Below are 27,866 nucleotides of genomic sequence, written 5' to 3' on the forward strand. Positions count from 1 at the left end.
CTTCTACCAACAGATGGTGCTACACTGCCTAACCTGCCCAACACAAAGGACAGCGCTTATTTAAAAATCTAAATTTGAGACACTTAAGTCCATTCATAATGAAATGTGAAAATCCTTATTTTCTGTGAGGTACATTTAACGTCCTTTGCGTTGCCACATTACAGTTTTGCAGTCTCATGGACTATAACTTTGCGTTACATTACTATAGGACATCTATCTACAACTTGCGCTATCCATTATCTTCCTATGTTCTGTAAAGACCCATTGCTGATAACCCACACTACTAGACAGAATGCCCATTGAAAGCATTCCAAAATCTTTTGTTCCAGTAAATAAGGTCATTGCCATTAAGTATGTTGAAAAACAGTTCATATAAAAGGATGTTGCAAGAGCTACAGAAAAATTATTTGATGCATAAAATGCAAACGTAAGCAGCTCTTATTAAAAACACTGTAAATTATACGGAGAATAGGCACCCAATAAAGGATTACAACTTTCTTTCCCACAGTAACTGTTTGTTACATGTAGATGCAACAATCATCTACAGAAACAACAAATACACCAAATAGCTTTTCATAATTCTTTCAAGGGCTCTCAAACATTCTCTTTGAGTTACAGGTATTCTGCCACAATTGATGTGCAGTACTTTTTAGTTACTTCCTCTGACATAAATAACATCTTCTAACATTTAATGCTTAGTACACCAATGGGGAAAAGGTGCAGAATACACAAGATTATCAATCAATGGAACCAGTGAATTTTGTTTTCTGCCAAGGAAACAAAAAGCAAATCGCTACATCCAAATCACTACTGGAACGCTTGTCTAGCCTTGCATCTTATCTCTGTCAAGGCAATACTTGTATCAAGATTCGTTTCTCAGCATGAGCCATGAAGTAAAACATTCAGTTTATTACATACAGCCTATAAATTGATACTGAATAAGAATTAAAACTGTGAAGAAGTCCAAGTCTTCCACATGAAAAACCATAACTGAGCAGAAAAGGGCAACAAATTTTACAGCAGCTGGAAATGCTAGATTTAATTACTGAAGAGAAATCATGCAGAGAAGTTAGCTGCCTAGCATGATTTATAATAAATGCAAAGGGAAAGTCATGTGAAATTCTCAGTTAATCAACAGAAACGGCCAATAACAAGAATGCCAGCACTTTGTATTTCTATGGATGACTAGAATTTGAAAAAATAAGACCAGAAATTCAAGGGAATCGCACCACAAAATCTTTAAAAACAACCACTTTGGGGAAGCAGGTTAGTAAATTATAGCCACAGTTACATTTTACTGGAAAAAAAAAAAAAATTACTCAAGTGTCTGTTTTTCCTCACAAACTCAGAATGAAGAATCCTTGTCCATCTATTTTAGAACGTTTTCAGAAAATTGTGCTGCAGTGCCCATTGCTCCTCTACACACACTTATAATGTGCAACATTATGAGTGGTTCTGCATAGTACCTTTCCCTCCATTTTCCTATTCCTTCATGTGAATATTCCAGGCAAAAAAAACCCCCATGTTGCTGGAAGGATATCAATCAAAAATACTTTACACAAGCATTAAGATATTCTATTACAGATTTTGGTCAAAATCCAGTAGTGCCATGAGAGAGCAAACTAAACCTTCAATACAAAGATGAAACACTGTAATGCCTGAACAGTGCAGGCCTAAAACTTGCCGGTTTACATATTCAGAATTCAATAAATATGTATATTCACACGTAAATACATGAGGAGATGTATATAAGACAGGAGGCATATCCAAGGCAATGGGCACTCCTGTCATAAATTATAAAATAAAGTCAATTAGATAACAAAATTCCCTCCCCCTCCTCACACCAAATACAATTATTCTTGTAGGCCCAACTCCACAGCAGTCTGCACACAATTGAAGACACAGTACGAATCACCACATTTTTCAAAGTCATTTCTAGAAAGCAGTTTAGGTGGTAGCATGAAAGTAGTTGATGGAATTCAGGCATGGAGAGGTGGTTCTTTGGGATTTTCAGCTCTACCAAACATTTCGTTTCTGAAAAATGCCTTAGAGACCCATATATATCAATCCCAGGGACACTGGGCAAAATTTAAGGTTATAAGGTTACAAGTTAAGTTACAAATGCTCACATCCCCACATTCACTGTAAACATGTTCACTTCACTGCCACCTCACTAGAGAAATGAGTGGAATATTGCTTCATCTGGCTTCTTGGAGGCTTAATCGCATTGTAAAATGGTTATGCCTTGGGTCTCTCTGTGGCCTCCCTGTATGCTTACATTCATACATGTAATTACTTACAGAGGTAGCAGTGAAAACATAGGTGAAAAAAGGATCAGAACAAAGCAAGAAATAGAAAGGTTGACTTTTTTTATTCAGCCATAGAAAAATCTCACAACCGATCCATCATCTCCAAAGCAATTCTTAGAAGAAAGACAGCATAATTGGCTTGCTCATAATTTGTTATTTTACTTACATCATTTCCTATTAACAAAAAAAAAAAAGAGAGAGAGACAGAGAAAAAAAAGAGTGCTCAGGCACTGAAGTGGAAATTTTTTTTGTCTTTGTGCAGGCTGCCAAGTTGTAAGGTAGAGTCACCTAGAGAGGGTGGGAGGTTGCACCTCCCATGAAGGAAGCTGAGCACCCCTAGTCTGAAGAAGCTTCCGATGCACACGACTGCAGAGGCAAAGGAGAGCTCTGCAATGCAAAAGGAGGCAGGCATTCCGAACACAAAGGAAGAAACAGAAAAACAGCCAAGCCAAGAAGACAGATGCCCTTCTTGCCACTAGATACAGAAGTGGGTGTACAGATTTTGCTGTTTAAGACACTTTATTTGAAGTTTCTGGAATAGAGAGAATTGCCTTAAGAAGACATAGGGAGGAGATAAAAGATTTCTTTTCAAATCCTTTTAATTTAAATCTCACTCAGGCACTCAGTTTTCTGCATACCTAAAGTTACAGCACAAAATAGAACAATATGCAAAAAACCCCACTCTTTTTAGAGATTCTTCCTGTGCTTTTGGTTATCTTGCTTTATGGAAAGGGTATAGACACTCTCCTCTCAATGGTCTGACCAATGTAAAGTACCACCACATGGAGACATAGCAAGGAAAGGCCCAATCAGACCTTACACAGCAAAGTGAATACGTGTCACATTGCTGTGGCTTCTTTGTCTCCTCCTGGTTGTGAAAGAATTGCTAGGTGGACATTTCTCAATCCAGGAAGGAAAACGTGTTCTGTACTTGCAGTGAACTAAGAACCAAACAGGAGGGGTACCTTTCCCTCTGGACCTATGCAATTTTTTCAAATGTCACATGGCAAATGTTTTGGTGCATCACATTTCTAAACTGCAGTTGTCCAGCACAGGAGTGCTTTTCCTAATATTACTTATCTTCCTAGGTTTTTTCTTCCCTCTTACGGTGACCATCCTTACCCATTTATAACCAAATACTGTACAGTAACATATAATACAAAACTTCATTTTGAACCTTGTATAGATTTTCCATTGCTTCCTCCTGCCTCTATGTGCCCCCAAATACCAGAGTTCAGTTTTAAATGATGACAAGATATTTTGCCTTTTACTTCAAAACTGCCTTTTGCCTTAAAAAAAAAAAAAAAGAAAAAAGAAAAAAAGAAAAGAAAGAGGGTTCTACAGAAAATTTTGTAAGACTAGATCGCTCAGTTGCCATGTTGCAAACCTGTCCAAAATCTGACACACATATTGCAAGGCTCAACTTTTTAATGACTTTTAGAAATGGGAGAATTAAAACAAGGTACCAGTAAACATACTACAGATATTTAAAAAGAAATTTGGGGGTTGGATTTTTGCTGACCCAATATTACCATGGAATTTTTCATGTCATCTGAAACACCAGAAATGCAAGTCTGAATGAAAATGAAAATGGGTGACAGTTCTTACCCCATTTCTCATCTGTCTCTGAATCTTTACCCCTCACTCAACCAGACTCATCCCCTTTATCCCCATACCTCAGGTGGCAAAGCTTGTGACTAAACCACACCAGTCAGGTTAGACAAAACAATCTTTAGCTCCAGATTCATTATCTGCTACTCTGCTTCCTTACAGGTCCTCAAGCTGGAGAATAAACCAGATCAAAGGCTGTATCAATTGCTTTGAGAGTCCTTTTTCTCTTATTTTCTAGTCTTTCCTGTCATGTGCCAGTGAGTCATGACATGAGTGTCAGGACCAAAACTTAGGCATCAACTTCAACACCTATTCATGCAATGGGAACATACCTACCAATTGCAATACACAGCATATCAGCAGCCCCAACATGGCACATACCCATTCCCATTAAGCAATGGATTGGCACCAGGCTAGCCAAGTGACAGATCCATTTCCACGCACAACAGAAGAATGGCAAGTTTTCTATTGTCTGGAGCACCACTCTAAAAGGCTATAAGGAACACTATGGCTAAAAAAGTATCATTGTGCTAAAGCAAGACACACGCACTTGACAGGGCATGTGAAAACTAGATCATACCATGGATGGATGGAACATTGTACACAGGAATTTCTGATTACTGATGCAACACCTGCAAATTCAAATGGATGTGACTAATGGTTCCTCCTTCCACAAAAGGAACACACCACTGACTGAAGCCTGCCACAGACATCAGTAACACTAACTTCATGAGACGCCAGGTTTGTTATTTAAGTATTTGTTAGAATCCAGTAGATGTATATCACCAATTTGCATACCTGCAGAAACGACGCTAGATCTAAGTTCTTCCAGTGCAGTAATAAAACTAAATTTGATAAACAGACTGATGCTACTTTGGTACACTAGTTTCTGTTTAAGTTCAACCTGATGAGTTAAACCCCTTGAGCCATCATACTGAGATAGCACAGATCCAAACCAGCATCAACTTAAAAATTATCAGCCAACTCTTATCCTAGAGGGTTGTCACAGCAAAACTCAGCGTTATATTAAAAATATAAGTTGATGCTCAGCATAAATTTCTTCCAGACATCATAAAAGGTGTCTTGAGACTGAAATAAGGCTAACAGTGAAGTTGTCAGTGAACAACTGTATCCACTGATAGCCCATATTTACATGACAGAACCCTTTACTTCACACAGATTTGCCACATGCACACACACCTTTGCAAACAGTTTGCATATGAAGAATAAAAGTGGGCTGTTCATCTAATCAATAATGCCTTGTCATGCACGGAGCTTCTGCATAAATCCAGAGCAAAAGATGTCAAGCATGTCCCACTCCAATGATTGTCAGGCAATGAAGTAAAAAGATTCACTTTTCATCTCCACAGGACTGTCGCCAAACCCTTGATGTAATAAATGAAACATGCCTGCTATTTCACCATTGCAAAATGGTACTGTAGATATCTTACAACATCTCTGTTTGCAGGAGGGGGTAACTAGCTCTAGATGAAGTGCAGATATGTTATTAAACAACGCACAGCTTGAATCCTGGGGCCAACACAGATGACCTTTAGAACATAAGCACTGTCTAAGACAAATATGCTTTCATCTTTGGGGAGTACTTTTTCAAGTAAAGATTTAAGAGTAAAACAATTTAGAAATACGTTAAGCACAAATGTGCCTTCAATCTCTTAATGCTTCATTTTAAAAACAAAACCACAAGTAATATCATATGTCAGAAGAAAGACTAAGTACTCTTTAAGCAGAATATTAGCAAATTTAGTGAGATTTAGCTTCATTTTCATTTAAACAACACAATAATTAAAGCACAGGGAAAGGAGATATGTGATGTAACTGAGATCCAAAATCAGAGCTAAGACTAAAGTGATTCAGAAAAAAAGGCATGTATTTTTATTACAAGTCTATAAAAACAAAGTCCATTATTTCACTTTAGAATCCCTTAAGTGGGATGAAAATACAAAAACATAACCAAAACCAAACTGAGGTATGTAAAGCATAAGGAAAATGGGTTTAGAGATGGATTAAGTGAAATAGCAAATGATACAAAGAAAAAAGTTAATTTCTCATTTTGCACCTAACAGGCTGTTACCATTTATCTACAGTAAGGGTTTATTTTCCATAGTTATATCTTGACTGTGACACTAAGGGGCTTTAACACATCTAGGAATATTTGCTTCGTGGGAAAGTACAGCACTGGTATGATAAAATTCCTTCCCGTACAACCACATTTTGCAGATTCTGACAAGTTCTGAGCTGCTCTGCACAGCTTGTTTTTCCATCAAAGTTAGTGGCAAACTGTCAAAACACCTTACGACTGCAAAGCACTTTTCAGGATGGAACCTCCTGCGCCTGAAAAGCCCCTATCATACATTGGAATCCTCAAACATAGTGGGCTTGTTACGTTTTGGTGTTTTGGTTGGTTTTACTATTTCATTTCTTACCTCAAATTCAGCATGACGGTTAATATCCTCTGCTCTTTGTCTGCTCAAGATAAATTCTGCTTCATTAGCCACTCTTACCAAATGGTCCTTCATGGTTTGACTCAGCAACCTGAGGACAGAGAATATTTCAGAACTCCCTTGAAAGAATCAAGTCCTAAAATAAAAAATTGTAAATACAGGGTATGTTTACAAATACTTTGAGCTCTGTCCCATAACTGACTATTGTTTAAAGAAAATGGTATAAATAAGGTTGATGGGTAATTTTCTGGCAACTAGTAAAATTGTATTTCAATAGTAAAACAAAGTATTAACAAAAACGTAAACACTCTAGACAGACTTTTTTTTTACCTGAAATATAGATACATAAGAAAATCTTTCACATACAAGCAGCACAATATAAAGAAAAGTAAGCAGTTTAGGCATATAAACATCACAGTGAAAGCCCTAATGTAACTGATGCAAAGTCTAAATAAAAAAAATGTGAATTGCACTGCAGTATAGTTTTTTCCCCAAATGTAAAATTGAAATTTTATGGTAAGTATACATTTAAGTAATATTTTCAGGATTATAAAACATCCTCAGTCTCACAAATGAAATGCTAAGATATACATTGTTCCAGGTTACATACAGAATAAAGCTGTAATTCAAGCTGAGATTTCTGAGGCCTTCATAAACTTTGAGTTTATGAATGGCAGCGGAGCTGACAGATTGAATTACAACCCAATTATTCTGTGACTTCACATATTGTTACTAAAAACGTTTCCTTTTTAATTAGTTACACTGAGATTCATAAAGTCAAAACTGGCTATACAGGAGCAACATTGTTTTAGAAGATGCACATTTCCACAGCAGTACTCAAAGATACACCAGATAAATCCCTCACATGCTCTACTGGTTAGTTCTTCAAAATATCTGTTATTAAACTGTTTGTTGTTGGTTTTGGGTTTTGTTTGTTTGAGGTTAAGATTTTCAGTTGCTAACACAAAAATAGTTACAGAACATAAAATCACTTGTTTGCCTTGCACATATAAGCTAAAGTACATTTCAATAAGCTCAATAAGGATATATTATGCAGGAAGCCTTCTAATGTAATGTTAGTTTTATCCCCTAGAACTTACTTATCTGACCTAAGACTCCACCTGTCTCTGTGTGTATGTTTGACAGTATGATCATCAATGCCCTGCTGCTACTTTTCCATTTGAGACAAACAAAATGTTTTTAAAAATTTCATTATGTGCAGCTTGCTGCCTTCAACAGAAACAACTGTTTCCAGATGAGTAGATGTCTGCTGAGCTACGGACAAGAATCTGACTCTTAAAGAAGTACTATTTCAACTACAAACCACACATTTTGTACATATGTGAGTGGCTATAAACTGAAATAACTAGATACGGTAACTTTAGAAGAAAGCATTTGTCTCTCATGAAGATAAAAATGATATTTAGAAAAATCTCATTTTCCTCACTTAGACAGTAATACACCTCATGGATTTAAAGGATCATAATGGTCCTTTCAAGTACCTGCTCTGGCCTCCTACACAGAATTGATCGCACACGTTTTCCCAAAAATAATCTCATTTCCTCCATCTAGTCTGTACCTTCTGTTTGAGCTACAGCATAGCTGCCCCAGCTTCAGGGGTTTTTGTTTTGTTTTCTTAAGATTTGAAGATATTTTACACCATGTTCCCTATAAGGAAGTTTCATAATAAGGTAATTTAGGTAATTAGTTAAAAAAAAAAAACAAAAAACAAACCAACAAAAAACAAACCAACCAACCTATTCCTTGTCTGCTTTTATCCTGATTTTTATTCCAGCAACTAGATCACATTAATTCTTTTTCTGTTAAGTAAAAAGTCTATCCAAAATGTGCCTTTATAAATACTTTTTCTTACAGCAAAAGGACAGCTTTTCATTTTCTTGACTGAAAATAACCGAATTTCTTTTTCAAAGTATGCACACCCAAGCTGAAAGAAAAACTAAAGTCTAATAATTTCCTTCTTGCCTATGCTTCATAAGCTTTGTACGCAGACCCACTGACCCTGTTTGCCTTACCCTATTATCTCACATATCTGATTATTTTTTTCATTGTTATTAAATGCCAAAATGCTTTTCAATATGGTGATTTACACTCCTCTGACAGATTCCCTTCTCGTTTGGCTTTATTTATAACAGGTTACTAAACTGAAATTTTTTTATGATCTTTAACATGAGAAGAGTGTGGATGGAGCTTAGACGGACATGTTCTGTAGAAGTTAGACATAATACGCATGGGGATAAAGACTCTGGATAGCAGGCCTACTCTTCTGCTTTCAGTGCACACTAGATGCAAAGTCTCAAACAGACTTTTCTTCCTTTGGCTAAACACTTTCTGGACAAAAAATATTTAAAAACATGTGATTAACTTTGAAAAGATGATTACACTAGTAAAAACAAGCAAGGGAATGGATCCCATGCTGTAAGTTAAATATATATTTGAATACTTTGCTGGGTTAGGAATGAAGTGCTAAACCACAGAGTGAAGGAGTTCCAGCCAAAAACATGAGAGATTCTGATTGTTAGTGTTATGCTGGAAAAGAGAACCATGAGGCACAAAGCAAGAAACCTTATTCTGATTTCTGTCTGTGACTGCTTATATGTTGGAGTAGAGAGTCAAGTTTTTCCTTACAACAAGCAAAATAAGAAAGTACAAAAGAAAAAGGAAAAATTAACACAGAAAAATATGTGCAAGCAAAGGAAGTGAGAGATGGATAAATTCTGGGTTAGTATCACTGATGTCCAAAAACTATCAGCTTCAGCCAAAATATGGAGAAAGCTTTACCAGTAACATTTACAACAGTTGTTTAAGCATAAATCTCTCATAAAGTACTGCAGGGAGAGATTACGTATGTTTCAGATACTACCACAGCAGAGAACTCTGAGATAGAAAAACCTACCTTTCTTGGCTACTTCTACTCCTCACAAACCTAGCGTATATGAGATTCTCTTACTTCAAAAGGAGATATGTTCTACATGGATACACACTGTCTTTTATGGAATACGACTGCTCAATGTGCTAAGTGTTGGAATTACTGCTGCAAGGAAGTTTTACAATTGCTTTGTGGAACACAGATATTTTATAGATATGCTATTCAATCATCAAAACATACAGACAAGTCCATAAGGTCCTAAAGACTGAAGTTTGAATACATTTATACCCTTAAAATAGGAGAGGAGGAAAAAAAATTAAAAAAAAACCAAACCACCTAAAAATCATGCAGGCTCACCAAAATGCTCACTTGGCCATCCAATACCATAAAACTTGACAGCACTCAAAAAGGACATCTAGGAGGGGACACATCCACACTAATCCAATCTTTTCTATCTAGGGTAGTCACTTAGGGCATATCAGAGTGAAAACTGACCTGAGGTTGTGCTCACATTCTCAGAGACACTGCATGGTAGTACATCCGATGATTTCTGAAAACGTTCTACCAGACAGCAACAGTGCAATACAAGTATACACACAGGGTGCAGTATAAATACCTTCTTGTTACTCTTCTATTAACTTAGTTTTAAAAGCAGATGTTACTAAAACCTTTCTACATAAAACAAAAAACAAAAAAATAGGAATTCCCAGGCACTCAAAGTGGTTTATGATTTTGCTTTTTCACTGCCCCAACAAATTAAAGATGCTCTCACAAGCAAAACCTACCTTTGTCATGTACATACCCTCCAAAGTTATTAGCATCTCCAATAATAATGATTAACAATTAATGTAAGCTTTTAAGACATAGTCCTCCTGAAAAAGCTTCTGCTTGCTCATTAAGTTGCAGCAAAGATCATATGTTTCCAGTTACACAAAAATGATGCAATTCAAATCCATGCAGACGACCAAGCAAAACCCAGTGAAACAAAATACGGTTTTAAAAATGGCTGTGCATGTCACACCATACCTTAGTGTGTGCACACAAAAGTCATATAGTGTCAAGAACCCCACCTTAAGTCACTTACCCGCTTCTGAAACATACAAAGGCTACAACTTCTAATTTTCAGCACATTTTACATGTTGTTTAAAGTCTAGCCTAATGATTTTCTGTAGTTCAAATTCAGACATCAACAAAGCTGCTTCTACTAATGAGACCAAGACAGTAACATAAAAACTCAGAAACTAAATCACCAATAATCCCTTTTACAAAACCTACCACTTGAGCAGAATGGTTTGCTAAAAATAAGAAGCAAGGAAATAAGGAAAACACTTTTTTCTCTCACAAATCAAAACTGAGGTCCAGGTTCTATGTCATCAGAATCTTAGGACAAGGAAGCTGCAATACGGGGACTGGTAGCAATCAATTCTACTTTGGATGTGACTACCTTTATCATTTTTTTCCTGAGCCTTTTTCGATCAATTATGCACAAAGCATAGATCTGTCAGTTACCATCCATTTTTTCATTAATAGCTGTATTTTTCTGTTGCTGCGTTGCTTCAGCCAAGACTTGCAGAGCTAAGCCATCCCCCTGGCTTAGGGCTAGAGACCACAGACACCAATATGGCGGATGATCAAATAGCGTCTATTGCGCACACAGTGAGCATTATATACCTTTCGCAACGCGGAACTGAGCGTGTCAGCCAATCAGGGGGTAAGTCAGCAGTTTTTACCTTATAAGGTATTATTCTACATGGTGCTTATAGCTTACTTTGAGCGCCAGGCCTTACTCTACATTTTTCTAACTATTTTCCATCACAGTAGTTGCTCCTATGGCAACACATTCTCTCACATTCATTCCTTCAGAGTGACCGCACTATTACAAGCGAAAGACAATTGAATGGGGCAGCCTACATCTGTCCCCTATTTTCCATTAGGAAACTGTGCAAGTAATTGCCCAACTAGTTTGATTACCAGCTATTTTAATATTAAAAAATATTTGCATCTATGACAAGTCAAAAGGAATACATACAATTTAAGAAAAGGAACAGCAGGTGACATGCGTTGACATTTTCTTATTACAGTTCCTTCTAAAAAAATGCTACAGAAAAACAGACGATTACAGCATTCCAGAATTTATACTACTGGATGTTATGCATTGGGAGAATAATACCAGTTACATCTGGTTATTCTGGGAGAGGTTTGGGGCTTTTTTTGGTGGTTAGTGGAATTTTTGCTTGCTAAGTATATTAGATTTGCATGTTGTCTGCCTTCCTCGTTCTCCCAGTGACTTTTGAATTCATTGGATAATTCCAACAATTTTTTTTAATAAAAGGCTAGGGTTTCTCAAAAATATTAGATATAGAATTTGTATTAAATCAACAGAGGACAAAAATCCTTGCAAGCATCCTTAAAAAACAAAGCAAAACCAAACCAGCTGTTTTCAACTGCACTGAAAGTCATAACAGAAAATCCAATATAGGAAGAAAATCCTCTGATATTGCAGGAGAATTTTGATTAGATTTCATTCCTCATTAGACAACAAAGAATCTAGGAGCAAGAGAAAGCTACAGAAAAACATTAGTTCTGCTTCTCCTGGATTCACTTGTGAATCCTTAAGTTTTAGTTGGCTTGTTTTGATTAAGGATTTGAAAGGGCAAAGGCAAAAGAGAGGAAATCCTACATGTATTCTGCTAGTTTAATTAGGTTATCTTTCAACCAAACTTTGGGTGATAGCTTTTTAAAGCAACTGCTTTCCAGATTTTGAATACTCATTTACAGATATATAAAAACGCATGACTAGAACACAGTACTTAGTTCTTTGAATGTCCAAGAAAACTATGCTTGTGAAAATTAAAATTAAGCATCTTCACGAGTCTCTTCAACTGAAAATGAGAAAGAATAATTGCTGCAGCATGCTTAGGAGACTGATCCCTCAACCCCTGCCATGCCAAACCCATTATCACCCCAAAGGGGATAATAACTGTCATGCCTAGTCTCAAGCTCGAGTACGTTTGTTAGTGCACTGACTGATACAGAAAACAAGGTCTAGCATAAGAGATGCTTCACACTAAAGTGTGCTAATGAATCAAAGTGACAGGAGAGAGTTTTAACCTTCACAGAGCAAAGGAGCTGTTTGCTAACTAGTCAAGTAGAGAAAATAAGAGTATAACAGAAGAGACATTTGTACACACAAGGAAGTAAAACAAAGCTTCTCTTTTTTTTCAGTTCAGAAATAATAGCTTGAACATCTCCTGCATAAAGAGAAGACATAATTAGTTTCAGGGTGAAAAAAAGGAACCTGTCTGGACACGTTGGAAGTCTTCAAAGGAGAGGACCGGCCATGACCGTGAACCAGATCACACCTAAAGAATGGTTCCAGTGAACAAATTCCCTCAGCAGAAAGCTCTAGCAGGTCAAGGCTCCAAAACACATTCACCCTAAAGGGAGGACCCAAAGGTGAAAGGTAAGCACAAAGACTGAAATTGAGACTGACAGAAGTTCAGCAGGCTAAGGAAAATGTTTCGCCATCTGTACTTCTGCTGCACAGATGGCTCTGTACATGAGAGAAGCAGTGGGTACAGGCACCTTTTTAACAAGGTTTCAAAAAGCATTAATAGTGTTCCCAGACATTACAATAATAGTGAAAAATACTTATTCATTTTTATTAAAAACAGATTAATGTTCAATGTAGCAATGTACTGAAACTGACATTTCTTTTCATGCACAGAAGGAGGTTATTTCCCAATAGCTGCTGCTTTAGCTTTTCACTTACATGCTGTACCTTCCTGTATTCCTACAGGGGTTTTTTTTTGTTTCAGTTTTGGGGTTTGTTTTGCTGTTGTTTTTGTGGTTTTTTTCAGGGGTGGTGGTGGGTTTTGTTTCTTTGTTTTTATTACGCTTGTAACTCAGCCTTCCAAACACTTCAGTTGCTTTGTTAGTTTAGGTAGGTTTGTGGTTCTGTATTTTCACATACATGTTTTCACATTCTCTCCTATTTAGAGATTTTATTTTCAGTTCAAGATTCAAAATTTCACTGGGCACAAACAAATCAATTCTGCTCTACATGTGCAGTGGACCTGATATTACCTGGAAAGCCTGGAAGCAACTGTATGTGTAACACACTAGTTACTTGTGAACATGATGAAATTCAGACCAACGCATTCTGAATGCAGCACACACATTGTAGATCTTATGAGTCCCAGAGGCAAACTTTCTGCACATATTTCTGTCCAGGGAATCCTAGCCAAAACACAGCAAGCCTAACAATAAAACTTTCAACTGCTGTGAGAGAGAGAGAGGTACATTCATACCTTTCACATAAAAGTAAAAAATTCATTTGAAAGCAAGTATAAGGAGATTTAGATCTCTTCTTCTAGATCACTTTGAGAAAGATTTTTCAGTTGTCTTATTTGCCTGATAAACAAAAATAGTAGAACACACTTCAAACTGGAATATCCTCTGGGATGGTTAGTCAAAAAAAACTAGTAATAAACACTGGGAATAAAACCCTGGTTTAAGAAGGTTATATATATATACACATGTGGGATGATCAAAACTTCCTCCACCAAGACAGTAGGAAACAGAAATTCTGTGATTCCAGAAATTCTAGGTAGTTCTTAATTTTATTTTATTTATTCTAATACTCCACATGTGATGGTACCCCACAGACATCCTCCCTTACTTGCTGAAATCAGTTCTGTCCTTTGTACAACTACCTTGTCTTCTTTCCTTGCGTACTTACAGAAAGAATTTATAAATTCAAGTTTATTATAAAATCATGCAGTTAACATCTAAATCATTATCATCCAGCTATTTTGATTTTTAAGTTTTAATGAAAACATGTCAGCTTTTGGACATTTTAAGATTATAATGTTATGGCGAAAACACATAAAACAATAGCAAATACAGCAAAATACAAGGCCTGAAATGTTTTAGTGTGAGTGTTAGTATATGTACAACCTGCATAAAGAGAAGAAAAGAGTAGTTCTAGAATATACGTTCATGTCATATAAGGGATAATAGTTTCGGTTTAGTGAATGCTGAAAAGCCACAAAGCGCCGTAATGACCAGTTCAGCAATAACATTAAAGGTTCCTATGAACAGCAGTGGAGGGAAATAGAGACAGGTAAAAGGAGATATTTTTAAGAAATTAATTCCTTCTCCTTTCCCCCATAATGACAGTTATGTTCCCACTTTTTTAAAAAACAACCCTGCTATGAGCCAGAAATGAAATGAAGTAACAATTATTTAGATATTTTCTGCTAACCAAAACCACACTTCCCAGTCTTCAAGGGATCATTTGTCCCTGAGACAACCACTCTGCTAAGGCTAGACTTTAAGTTATTGATGTTGTTTATGGAGGTGGAGGAGTGATTCCATCTGTCTGTGATGGGCACTGCAGGTTTTTAAAAAGAAAATAGTCAATTCCAAACAGTTTACTGATAGAATGCTCTCTGAAAGCTTGACCTGGACAAGCTGAATAACTGCTAGGTAACTGCTACTTGCAACTCAGTCTCAGAAACGGATTTGTTCATGATAATCATCTTACACAGATGAACCATACGTTGTGGTTTACATGTGTGTGGGATCTCTATGTTATCTATGCTAATAAAACATTAATCAAGGGCCAAATTTATAGCAGGCACTTTGTAAGTAAGGTCAAGACAGGTCAGCCTCACATAATAGGAAACAACTACAGGCTAGATCTTAACACTGTAACTGAACACCCTTGTTACTTTACCTTGGCCCTTGGGATCAAGACTAGTAGCAAAATGTTTTTTTCTCCCTCTGAATGGTGTTTCCCTCACCATAAACTGAAATACGACCATTGAAATGGTCATTATTTTAATCTATCTTGAGAACATTTACACATTTTAAAAGAAAAAAAACCTGAAATAGCCATTTTCCCCTACTCCTACACTATTAAATATACATATATTTATAGCATTTTAATTTATGTGATAAATTATTTTATATTTTAACTCAGTAGCTGTCATAATCCTGTAAAATTTATTTTCTATTGGGATTCTTACTAGCTCAAGTTACTCAACAACAGAATTTCGGTTTAGATAAATAGTGTTTCTTATAATACTCCTTAGGTAATGCATTAAGACATCTTAAAAAAAAATCCTTTAGAAAAAGGTAAATATTGCTCTTAGTCTGCCTCAACAATCGATTCCTAACGAAGAAAATATTGATGGTTCTGAATAGTCACTACAAGTCAAAGAGCATGGCCTCACCACCTGCTCTGTCATTTTCTATACATTCCAGCAATATACATATATAGTTACAGACAGAACATTAAACTACTTGGTAATATTAACAGATTTTTTTTCCTTAAAGGGACTCCCTTTCTATTTTATGGTAGATAGGAAATAAATGAGCAAACTGGAATCTAATTTTTGAGGCACAGGCTTATCTTACAGTTCCTAGCTATAATGTCTTCCAAATATCAATTCCCTTCCTGAAGAGATTAGCTGAATACAAATTATAGTTTCAATGTTAACCAGTGCACAAGGACAGGAAAATAGCAAATCCACAACACAACGATAAGTAAAATATTTAATGAAACAAAAGAGCATTCAGATTCTGCAAAATCCCATACTCAGAACTGAAGTATTAAAGAAAGTGAAATCATGCTTGTAAAACTCAAATTAAATGACACAAAAAGGCCTAAGAAAAATTCTTACAAATTGAAGGCTAACACAGAGGTGCTGTCAAATACTGTGACTTACCTTCCTTCATTGACAAGCTCAATAAAGGCAAGGCCAGCATTCTTTTGTATAGAGTTCTGCCACTCCTGGGAAAAACACAAGAGAAAACTGTTTGTGTAAAAACAAAACTAAGAAAAACCATTTTCAACTACGAAGTTATGCAATTTCTTTTCAATCTTAGGAACTTACACCACTATCCGTAAATGTACAAGGCATGAATTGTGTGCTAATCAGGAAGGAAACATTTCCAGCATGAAGAAGCAGAACTATCATGTACTCAAAATCATATTCTGTGGAGGGGAGAAAGAAATACAAGAACATCCCACAGACAACTGCACCATTTTCTTTTGCTGTGTGATGTAGTAATTCTGATTGCTTTTTGCCTTATTGATAATGCTAGAAACAAACTGTTCCATATTAATGTAAGGTTCATTCTTTATACACAAATTTCTTTAACAACTTAATGTCTGGTTAACATATATGCTGATAATAACCCTCACCTCAGCATCACATAGTCATGTCTATTCAAAAAAATCTGCTAATAATCCAGATATTGCATCATTAACACCCAGTAAATTTCAAAACAACTTTTAACACATTTTTAACACTCTGAATTTTTAATACACTGAAGTAATGGTAATGGCAGACACATGAGCACTGCACAGTTTCTTACATCCAATCGACTCCCTGAATTACAGCAAAATTCTAAACCTCAAATATGTAGGCAGGTTTTGCCTGACTCCAAGAAAAGACACAGTGGAAAGAAACCAACACAGTTGACCTGTCACTAGGGCTTGCTTCCCCGGTTTGAAAGGTGAGGAGAAAACAGAATTGGTTAACAAAAACACCAAGAAGATTTTTTAATTCTAGACTGAATAGGAACAAGTTGACAGAGCTAAAATTTAGGGTAGTAAGATGTGTGAATCTTATATTTTGGAAGAAATGTAGAGGCATTTGGATAGAACGGGCCAAATACAATTCTTGGTTTAAACTCTACAACTCTTCTAAACTAATACAAAATACTGATTCTGCAGCAAAGAGATACTTAAGTTTCATATTCTTTTCCACATCTTTGATTTTTTTCAGTTTGTGTTGTATGTTATAATAATCCTACTGATTATTCACATTGCTACTTCTGTCACTGTGGTTCTTATCCAAAATCTCATCAGCTCCAAAATGGGGAAAAAGGGCAAAACTGTAAAAATCTCTTACACAAATTTCAGATTGCTTAAGATTTTCTGAATATCGGAGTTGTTAATACCCAGCGTCAGAGTACATTTTTTGCAGCTCAGTGATGCAGAATTACCTCTCAGTCAGTGACACAAAGGTTTGATGAGACATACACAAAAGCCACTAGAACAATGTCATTTCTTTACAGTTTAAATCCTGCTCCCCAAGCCCTTCCCCCCAAAAAAAAACCCAAACAAAACAAAACAAACAAAAAAATTAAAAAAAAAATAAATAAAAAAAAGAGATTTTCAGATTTCAAATGCAGTGGAGAGATTGTAACTCTTGGCCTTGACATGTTCCAGGCACAACTTATTCTTTAAACTTATGGTTTTAAGTTGCAATAATTTTTAAGTAGTCAGAATTAAGAGTAGAGTAGCTGTAATTTGTGATTTATTATTCATCATGTATTATAAATGTATTTAATTACTTTTTATACAACTACATTATACGCATTAATAAGCAAGCACCATGCTAAGCAACAGCTAAGTTCCATTTACATATTATTACATATGGGGGTTTGTGGGGTTTTTTTGAGGTTACATGAAGCAGCCTTTGAGATAACATCTATCTTATTAGTATTTCTCCCACCACCTTTCCCCAGTTTTTCTCTATTGCCTTCTTACAGCCACCGTTGCATGGCTTCATGTTAGTCTGTAAGCTGTCTGAAATAGCTTTAAGCACCATTTAGGTTTTTTTTTAAAAAAAAGCCTTTTATCTGCTAATATTCCAAACAAAATAGCATATGCAACTAATCCTCATAAGCTTTTTAAACGTAATATAAAGTTGTAGGCATGATATTTTCATATCTTCATATGATAATTGAAACTATTCTGTTAGCTTAAATGGGCGAAAGCTCAAGCAGAGCAACATAATTTTTTCCATTTATGACACTGTCCATCTGTTGCTCTGCTCTTTAAAGGAGCTCATTACAATACGTGAAAATTTAATTGGTGAAGATGGAGGTTGCCAAAAGTGAAAAGAAAGTGCATTTATCATGATACTTTTCAGCATTTTTCTCCACATCAGACATCATCAAAGGAGGCGTTAGTCTAAACAATTTCATAAATCACAGCTGAACACACCCTAAAGCTAATTTTAATAGTTGAAAGAAAAGACTAATGGTCATCATCTTTCATGATCCACTCAATATTTCCCCACAGTACATATTTGCTCTCAAACAATTACACTTAGTATGCATATTGCATTATTACATCAACATCTTAGTTATCCATCTCCCTAAGGTATCAGGGAAAAAACACGTTAAAAGCCTCAAACTCAACCACTAATGCAACTAAATAACTACAAAACACACTTCAGCACTTTCCTGAGGAAGGACTGTAAGAGAAGATCAACAAAGTCAATATTTTCATACCTGTTCTAAGCTGTACTTAATTGACCATCATTTCCTACAGATATAAATGTTTAGTAACAGAGACATAACCTACTTTTAATGCTTTTGGTCACTGTACACTCAACAGTGAAGCACGAAAAAAAACCCTGGAAGCTGTGAACACTGTTCACAAATATCTATAACAAAAAGCAACCATTAGAAGGAGACAAATAAGAAATCACATTTTATTCTAATACTAGGTCTGATGTAGAAATTTCCTAGCTCATTATTGTTTCACCTACTTCCTTAATGGAATCTGTAAACACTTCAATAAGTACTTTAGATAAAATGCCAGTACTATATCCTTTTCTGCAATCATCCTTCAAATCTCATCTGAATTATAATTTGGTATTGAATAACGCATTACATTTCCTGCAGATACAGCACAAATCTGCTATAAGAAAAACTATATACCAGTTCTCTATACCACCAATTTTATACCAACAAGCTTCATTAACACATTCTTACTGAGTACCCAAGGACCATCATATGCAAACACTAAACAGTACCGGCCTTAAACCCCTTCTTTCAGAAACTAATAATCTTCCTCAAGGTTTATATCATGACCTACTGTTGTCCCACTTGACCTACTGTTGTCCCATTTGAGTCAGGTTGGTTTTATTTAATTAAGTCTAACTAGTGATCAGTCGTATGACAGTACCAAATGCTCTAATAAAACTCATAAATTACTCCATTTCCTTTGTGTAGGAAATACATTTTGGCCAGAGACCACAACATGCATTAGATTGTAACCAACAATGAGATTAGTCTAGCAAAACAATCTTTAGTAATTCTATATCCCGTTTTATTCCCTTTTAGGTACCTATGCATATGTAGTTATCTCAGTCTTCATATGCATTTGAAATGCCTTTTGTACTATGTGATTCTCCAATTTCCTTTCTTAAAAATTAGGTATATCTCTAATCATAAAGCATCATCAGATAAGTGGAGTTCTTGAAAAATTCTGCACTGAATTTGAATTTCCCAGTGTCAATTCTATTGATCAGTAATTTTCCTCCATTTGTTGTTGGCTCCCTACTCATTCTGAATTTTCTTGTTCAGATTCAATACTTCAAGAGCTTCTTATTTACCAGAACAGGCCTGACCAAATGCCTTTTCTTAAAGCAGCAGCTCGTAGGAGTCAGTTTCAAATCAAAGAAATGCAGGTGGTTCTTTCCACAGTGCATTACACATCAGTGGAATCCATCACCAGAGGATGATGTGGTAACTAAAAATTCAACGGGATCAAGAGGAGATGGTACATGTACATGGAAGGAAAATACACTGATACTAAGTAACACAGAAACTACATCCAATTCATAAAATAACCCAAGCTGAAAATAGGTGGAGTGGAAGGGTATCATACAGGCTTCTCTTACATACAGCATCTCTTTGTGTCTATAGCTGAAGATACAATTAGCAAGGTGGAGCCTTTATTTCACCCAATATAGGCATTTCTAAACTCAAGTCACTCTAATGCCAAGAAAATTTTGTTGATAAGCATTTTTGTTGGTTTGTGCTTGCCTGTAGGCAATGTACCCCTCCCCACTTGTACATTTCTAGGGAAAAAAAATATAATCATATTTCAAACAATTAACACAAAATATGTAGTCTTCAAGCTATATAAAAGCATTTACAAAACCAATCCGTCAACTGGTCTGATGGCTAAACAATTAAATGTGGATCTTTAACAGACTATTTATAACATTTCCAATGGATGAAAATGGCTTCATTTTCAACTGTAGGGAACTGCACTGCTACTTTCATTCATATATACATACACATGCATGATCCTTAGTAATTCATTTTCTCTGAAAGTTAAAAAAATATCCTTACAAGGTCAACATATTTCACAATTAAGAAATATATCTATCAGTTGAAATACACACTCATAAGCAAGCAAAAAAGAACCAGTTCTTTGCTAATCTATCCTTCCCATAAAGCTGGTGGAGTTTTAATAATTTATTTTGGTTATGAAACAAAAGCGAAGGATGACTTTGGTACTGGCAACTATGAATGGAGCATGAAGGAGCACAGTGGGAAAATGTGTTAACATATGACTAAGAGACATATTATATCCTAGAGTAAAGGTCAAATCTGCATGAAAAACTTGTTCATAGAGAGATATACTAATCTTTAAGTGCCTAAAGTAAACTATCAAGAACTTTTCAGCAGTGTTTGCACTTGGTGTCAGCACTCTCTCAGCACCACATCCACTACAGGCTTGAATGAACATCTAGTGAAAAGTAGATTATATCTCAGCTGAGTTCTTCATTATTAAAAAAAAAAAACAAAAAAACAAAGTTAGACTGCATGTTAAGCAGAATCTCTGCAAACATAAATTCCTTTTAAAGAGTTGAATCATGCTTATTTTATTCTACAAAGCTCCATTGAAAAAAATTAAAACTAACTTGGAATTGTGGGAAATAATATCTAGAAACACAATGCAGCAATATCAAAATTAGCACAGGCTAAGTAGTATATGAAACAAAAATTTAGCAAGGATGTGAAATTTTAATGTACGAGTAACATGAAAACACATTTGGAGATGAAGCTGTTTAGTATATATACAGTCATACCTGGATGCTAAAATAAAATTTTAAAAACATACTAATGGAAGAATGATCAGAAATTGAGAAAAAAATCATTTCAATAATTATATACATGGTCCTTTCTCTGCAGAAGAACATCACTCTTGCTGAATCTTGATGCAAAGAGCAAGCTTACAAAAACATTTACTACTATGCTAAAAATTCAGAACATCTTGTCTGGGGAAAACTTATCAAACAGGCTTGAATTTACTGAAATTTCAACAATGGATACTATTCTACACTAAACAATGGCTTGTCTATGAAAGCTTCAACATGGCATGTATGTAACAAGTCAAGCTATATCTCTAATCAATACAGAGGTTTTGATTTCAACAAGGGTGATAAAAGTTACTCTAACCCTGGCCAGCTACAAGTTCTCAACAGATGATCATCATTAGGCCTCTATCAGGGTTCCACATACTCAGCCTATACAAATGTGTCCTATTAGTACATGGTCTGTCTGTTTGGCAACTCCAGTCTTAAGACAAATGGCAGCTGCTGCCCTTCAAGGTCCGAAGTCAAGTCCTCAGGGAATCTAAAAGCCCAACTGGAAAAATCAAGGCCTGTTCATTAGAGACTGCTCCAGGGGAAACCTGCAAGGCTGCCATTAGAACTATATAAAAGAGCTAATTATTTTTATAAGACTTTTAAACTATCAAACACACTCAGTTACAATAAAAAGTATTTACTGCTGGCATTCCATTAAAATGACATTGCTTTTTGTCAAAAAATCAGCTAGTGACAGTATATAACCAAAGTCTTTCTATTAAAAATTTTAATGAGTCTTCTAGGAGAAAGTTGTGTAAAAATTAACTAGATGAGATAGCTTCTCAAGTGGAGGTATAACACCAAGCATGCTGTTGCAGGAAAATATTCCAAACACACTCACATCAAATTAAATAATGAACTCTAAAGCTGGTCTGAGATTGTGCGTGTGTGACTATATACCCCTGAAAAGGACAAGAAAGTCAAGAAAAACTCATGCTCAGCATTGCAAAACTGCCTGAAAACAACACATAGCATTCTTGTTTCAAACCTACGCTGTTAACCAGAAACTGAAAATGCTGTAGTACACCAGTCTACTGATAAAAGGCACATGGCCCAGCTGGTATCAAACACCAAGACCGAGCAGAAAAAAATTAAAACCTTTCAGTATTTTTTCCTCTGATAAAACACAGAAACTAAGATTATTACAATGATAGCTACTTTCATAAAATATACTCTGGGGAAGAGCTGGTACATGATTTTTTTATTCATAACCACAAAATTGTTTACCATTTTAACTATGAAACAGAATAAAAGTTTCTTATACTGAAATATTTTTCCAGCTGCACTTCATGACAACCCTGTATTGAATTCTAATGGTCTAACAGATCACTGCTATAGAGTATTTATTACACAGTATTTATTACAAATCTTTTAAAAGTGCTATATGAAATTCATTAGTGCTCCTTAATCAATTCTTGGATCAACATGCACATTAGCTTCCGACAGCCTAATTCAAAAAAGCAATTACAACCCTAGTCCTTATGTAAAAGGACGACAGAAAGAAGCTATGTTACACCAGTTTGAAAGAATGAAAATGTAAAGAAAACAGATTGGGAATGATTTATATCAATGCCTAGTGCTGAAGTTAATTACAACTAACCTAATAAAATAGTGCCTTTATTATTGTACAGCAAGTAATAACCTTAGACGCAGAAAACAGAACTCTTTGCTGACTTTTGCATGCTCAATTCCACAGCACACTACATTAAGAATTAAAGAAGCAGTAAATAAGCCATAAGGAAACAGCAGGTTTTTAACTAAAAGCAGAAGACTCCCCTGCTGTTTAACCATTTGGGATATTCCGTGTAAACAGAGCTTCCTATAAACTGGTATTATGTTGTTAGTGGTAAATGCCTAAAACTACCTTATAATGAGAGTTTAATTTCAATACCTAAAAGTTTGAGCTCAAGTCACAATAAGCTTTTATAGATTCTGAAAATAAATCATACACACATACAGCTGAAGTAGTTTGCATACTTAAGTACTACATAGTTCAATAAAATACTAAATAAAAAACTGTCAGCTTGTCAATGACTTATGCCATGAGATTACTCTCAGACATCTATTGTCTTCTCCACAAACTACGCAAACCTATCCTAAACCATACAGTATTATGAAAAATACACTACATAAAATGTTACAGCACATACAATCTTCAACAACTACATAAAGCCAGAAAATCTTGACAGAGGCTGCAGTTGTCATATTTTATGGTGATACAAAATTTCCTTAAAATAGGATTTTAGTAATAAAAGAAAAGTTAAATCACATAATCCAAAAGTTCATGTAAAATATGAAAATACCACTGCCTGCAATCAGAAAGGTCATATCAGATTATGAAAATATCACTCACTGCATAAATAAATGCTATCAGTAATAACTAGCACAAGAGCTGCATAAAAATCAGACATTTTATCTAGTATCAAGAAAGTATGACCATGTATACGAAAAACATTCATTATATGCATTTTACAGAGGTTTAACTCATGACCTGATGAATAAAATTTTGCCCCTAGAATCAATGCCAGATTAAGATGAAACAGATAAATTTATGTTAAACTCCAATTCATTTACAGTCCCAGCACAGCCAGTTCATGTACAGTCCCAGTACAACCACAAACTGTAGAATAGGGAAAAACTGAATGAGTGGATCACTGATTTCAGGTCCTGATGGAGGAAGCAATTTGCCTGGGCAGCCTCTCCCTTTCTCTCTCCCACAGGCAGGCTGTTGCCATGACTCCTCATGAAACGAAATTAGGGGTCAGGTTTGAGTTCATCTAGCAGCAAACCTTTTCCACTGCAGTTTCCTCTTCAGGTTCTTTAACCATCGCCTTTTTTCAATGCTGAGATGAAAGACAGTAGCTTCAGGAAGAATAGGAACAGAAATCTTAAACATTAATTGAGAAACCGAAGTACCAAGTGGTTCTGTAAATATGCAGGCATGGGAAGCAAGAAACTAAAAGTCAAAAGAGATGAGTCAGAAAAACAGAAGTGAGGAAAAGGGACAAACAAGATGAACAAAGGGAAAAGATACAAATAATCAAGTTGCAGTGACAGCGTTTTATGAAGAAAAACAAACTGAGGAATAGCAGGAGTATAAAGCAACTGCCCCAACTTCAGTGCTTTTTTGTTTAACTGTAATTTTCAATTGAGTTTTTGTAAAACCACTGTATGGAAAAAATTGTCTTCAAAGGTAGACTACTAATTATAAGGACAAGAAAATCACAACTCATTGCTGCACAGTTGCACTAGTAGTGATAAACAGATTCCACCGATAGCAACATTCATCATCACCACCACCAAACAGGAGCAACCTTCCTGCTCAATGTCTGATTAAACAAATTTAATAAAAAACTCAACAATATTCACAGTGAATACTATTTTGGAACTAAAAGCCCCTTTCTAGTACCCTTTTCCCCAAATGTAGCTTCGTTTCAATTTAAACTCTCATAATGAATGCATGCGAACTATGAAAAGATTCCTTCTATCATTGCACCTTTGAGGGAATGAAACCAAAGTATGTAAACCAATCCCACCTCTTCGCTTTGAAGACAGAATATCCAAACCTGTCCCTTATCATTCCCTTGGTAATCCTATCCTAATGCAGATCTTTAAAGAAAAGATTTAGAGAAAAGGAAACTAAATAAGTTTTATATTTTTTTTTTTTTTAAAAAAGGCAGAAAGCCCAAAATGTGTCTTTTCCATTACACTCTACTTGCATACTACATTCTCCTCCTCATCCTACATCTGTTATCTTCATTTAGATTAAAATATTCTGGGTATCCATTACTCCACTGTTACACAGCACCAGGCAACACAGGGTTCTATTGTTATCTGCCCCTGTATGCCGCTACGATAAACGATAAACAATAATTTTCTAATCCTTTCACTGCACATCCTCCCTCCTGCACTCACCAAGCGAATTTTCTAAAAAAGGAGAAATATAACCACTTCTGGATTAAGCAGAAATAGAAATAAATGTCTTCATAAATATTCAGAGATTACTGGAAAATCCAGCTGATTCTTATGAATCAAATTTGACTCAGAACTAGGACATAACACCTAACAGACACGAACCTCAATATCATATTGATGGCTGCATAATATGAATTACGAGTTTTGTCACTTAAACAAGTGATCTTAAAATATTTATTGAAAATTAGTGCACCATCATCTTCAATGAGACAGATGTTTTACCAGTTGCAGAGATACATAAAAAGGTACAGATGAGTACAAATAAAACTAAAGGTTAAACAATAAACTGAACAGCACCACCGTGCAAAGCTTCTCTGATATAAATGAGTAAACACTACTGCTCCCCAAATCATGTGTTTCTTAAGCAGTTTTGCTTGGAAACAGAGACGCATTATTTGGTTTATTAACATGAACAAAAACGTTCACATAATTGTAATTAGTATAAAGTCAGTAACGAGCGTTGCTGCTCACTGAACTTTCCATAATCTCATACCCCTCCCCTCCACTAAGCCTCTTTCCATAGTCTCAAATTAAACAGACTAGCTGTAAAACAGCAGGGTGTCAAATTAAAGCACACTTTATTTTCAGAGGTCTCCACACTTCGCGGCTGACTTCCTGTCAGGAAGAGTTCCATTTCAGTGCAGAGCCCCATCAGCAGGGAGCTCACAGAATTAAGTGCCAGTTGATATTACTTTGTTTTGCATTTACCACCCATGAGAATATTGTTCAAAGATCTAGTTATAAAGTCAGCATGGTATCATCCTTCTGACTAGACTGCCAAGCCACAGGGTGTACTCTCACTGCACAAAACTCACCTTAAATGGTGGTGTTTTTTTAAGTCCTAGTGTGCTGGTGAAGCAACAGGATGCCTTCTTTCTTCAGAAAAGTCTTGCTTCTGTAGCTAAATTATGTTCCCTTAGTTTTGAACATCTGCAGCACTATACGTTAATGGAAATGAAGCTGTCCTGTTCCCCTATCATACCCCCAAGATTCGCATTTAAATTTGACAATCCACTCTCATACCTAAACATAAAAATATATACATCATACAAATTCTCAGCAACAGTTTTAAAGGCTAATATTTTTAGCTGTAGTGAACATGTGTTCCATTAAACTCACACCAACAAGATGTCCTAGATTCCTGGCCAAATTCAAGTAATTTTCATTTCATAAAATAATTTTTTCTTAGTAAGAGCCTATAATATCCAAAAAGCCTATAGAACAACCACTAAAATTGTATTTAAAAAAAAAAAAAAAAAAGAACATCAGGGAGGGAAAATCCTCTTCCCCCCCCAAACTTAACCGTAGGCGACACTTCTACTGTAGTAAGATGATGTCAGGAAAGTTTACCTCTCTTCACTCCAGTGTGGCAAACTGTTTCTAAGAACGGCTTTGTGGTATTTAACCCTATCTTTTACCCATTCCTCTACCCAAAGTCTACGAGTCATGTTGATTTCTCCAAGCACACTGTCCCAAGAAACAACGCTTCATATCAGTCCACAGCTTTACCACATCTATCCACTTGTACTTCTCTACACACCTTTACATATAGCACCCATCCAAATTTCTTTACATATAATTTTTTCATTTATTTTTGTTCAAAACCACAAAGCTTACAATTTCTCTTCAGATAACAGCTGTGTGGTATAAACCAACAAACAGTGGTTCTTTCACACTACTTTTTTCAGTTTGCAGCTGAAGCTGATACAGCTTGCTTTTACTGAATACTTCAAAATACAGTGGCTGCAGACTGCAGTGGGCATTTTTCAGTGGGTCAAAAGTACGCCTAGATAAAACGAGCCACTGCTATTGTTTTGATGATTATTTATATCTAATATACAGAAAAATCAACCCCGTTTATTAGAAGTATAATATATCAGATATCCTTCTGGTTTTCTCATATTAAATGTAACACATCATAGTTTGTGCTCATCATAAAACCCCACATCATACATTTCATCTCTAAACTGGGGAGTAAGAAACCTTTAAAATATCCTCCTAGACTATGGAACCATATAAGGAGAAAAAGCAATAGTGCCAGCTCACACATTTTAACTACTGTGACCACTACCTGCCAGGATATAAATATTGAATGTTTATTGCATCATTAAGTCAGGAAAAGGTCACTTATTATGCATACAGTCTTGGCAAATCATTCCCAATACATTCCAACCTATTTCCATGCATAAGGCAAAAGGAGAGTTTAAGTTATAAACTTCTTTGATTTTTACTACTAAACAAACCATCAATATACATCCACTTCTTAGACTCACACAAGAAACAGTGTTCTAGAGCAATTTATTTGTTTGAAATTTAGCCACTGATGCTCACAGATGTTTTAAACTCCCTATCTGTAGGCCATACTAATTGTAAACAAGGCACACTATTCCTGAAGCCAACAACTACACCTTAGAGAAAAGACAGAGTTCACACATAGTGTGAACATAGTAGCAAATTAAAGCAAGATCCGAGAAGTGTGAGCCTTAGCGATTATTAAGAATAATAATAGTTTGAAAGAAATTCCTATTTAAACATGTTAGAGTACTCTCAAAGCAATTCCATGCAATTCTACAGGTTAAATATTGCAGGAAATTATAGGCAATTAAACTTTCAAACAATTGAGAAAGCAACAGGAAATCAAAGCAGGAAT

At 35.6% G+C, this 27,866-nt stretch overlaps 1 protein-coding gene across 1 annotated transcript in view; it reads right to left on the reverse strand.

The window, feature by feature from the left end:
* Positions 1–6,364: 6,364 nt before the first annotated feature.
* The window catches only part of LRBA (LPS-responsive vesicle trafficking, beach and anchor containing), a gene marked incomplete at its 3' end in the record, with an annotated part of 135,119 nt that continues 113,617 nt past the window's right edge, over positions 6,365–27,866 (reverse strand). The window contains exons 34-35 of the mRNA XM_010022008.1: positions 16,004–16,068; positions 6,365–6,473 (exon numbers count right to left, since the gene is read on the reverse strand). Of these exons, the coding sequence (XP_010020310.1) occupies positions 6,365–6,473; positions 16,004–16,068 (174 nt within the window). The remainder of the gene's footprint in view (positions 6,474–16,003; positions 16,069–27,866) is intronic.

Source organism: Nestor notabilis, unplaced genomic scaffold, assembly GCF_000696875.1.
Source record: "Nestor notabilis isolate BGI_N333 unplaced genomic scaffold, ASM69687v1 scaffold21239, whole genome shotgun sequence".
In the NCBI taxonomy this organism is placed as follows: domain Eukaryota; kingdom Metazoa; phylum Chordata; class Aves; order Psittaciformes; family Psittacidae; genus Nestor; species Nestor notabilis.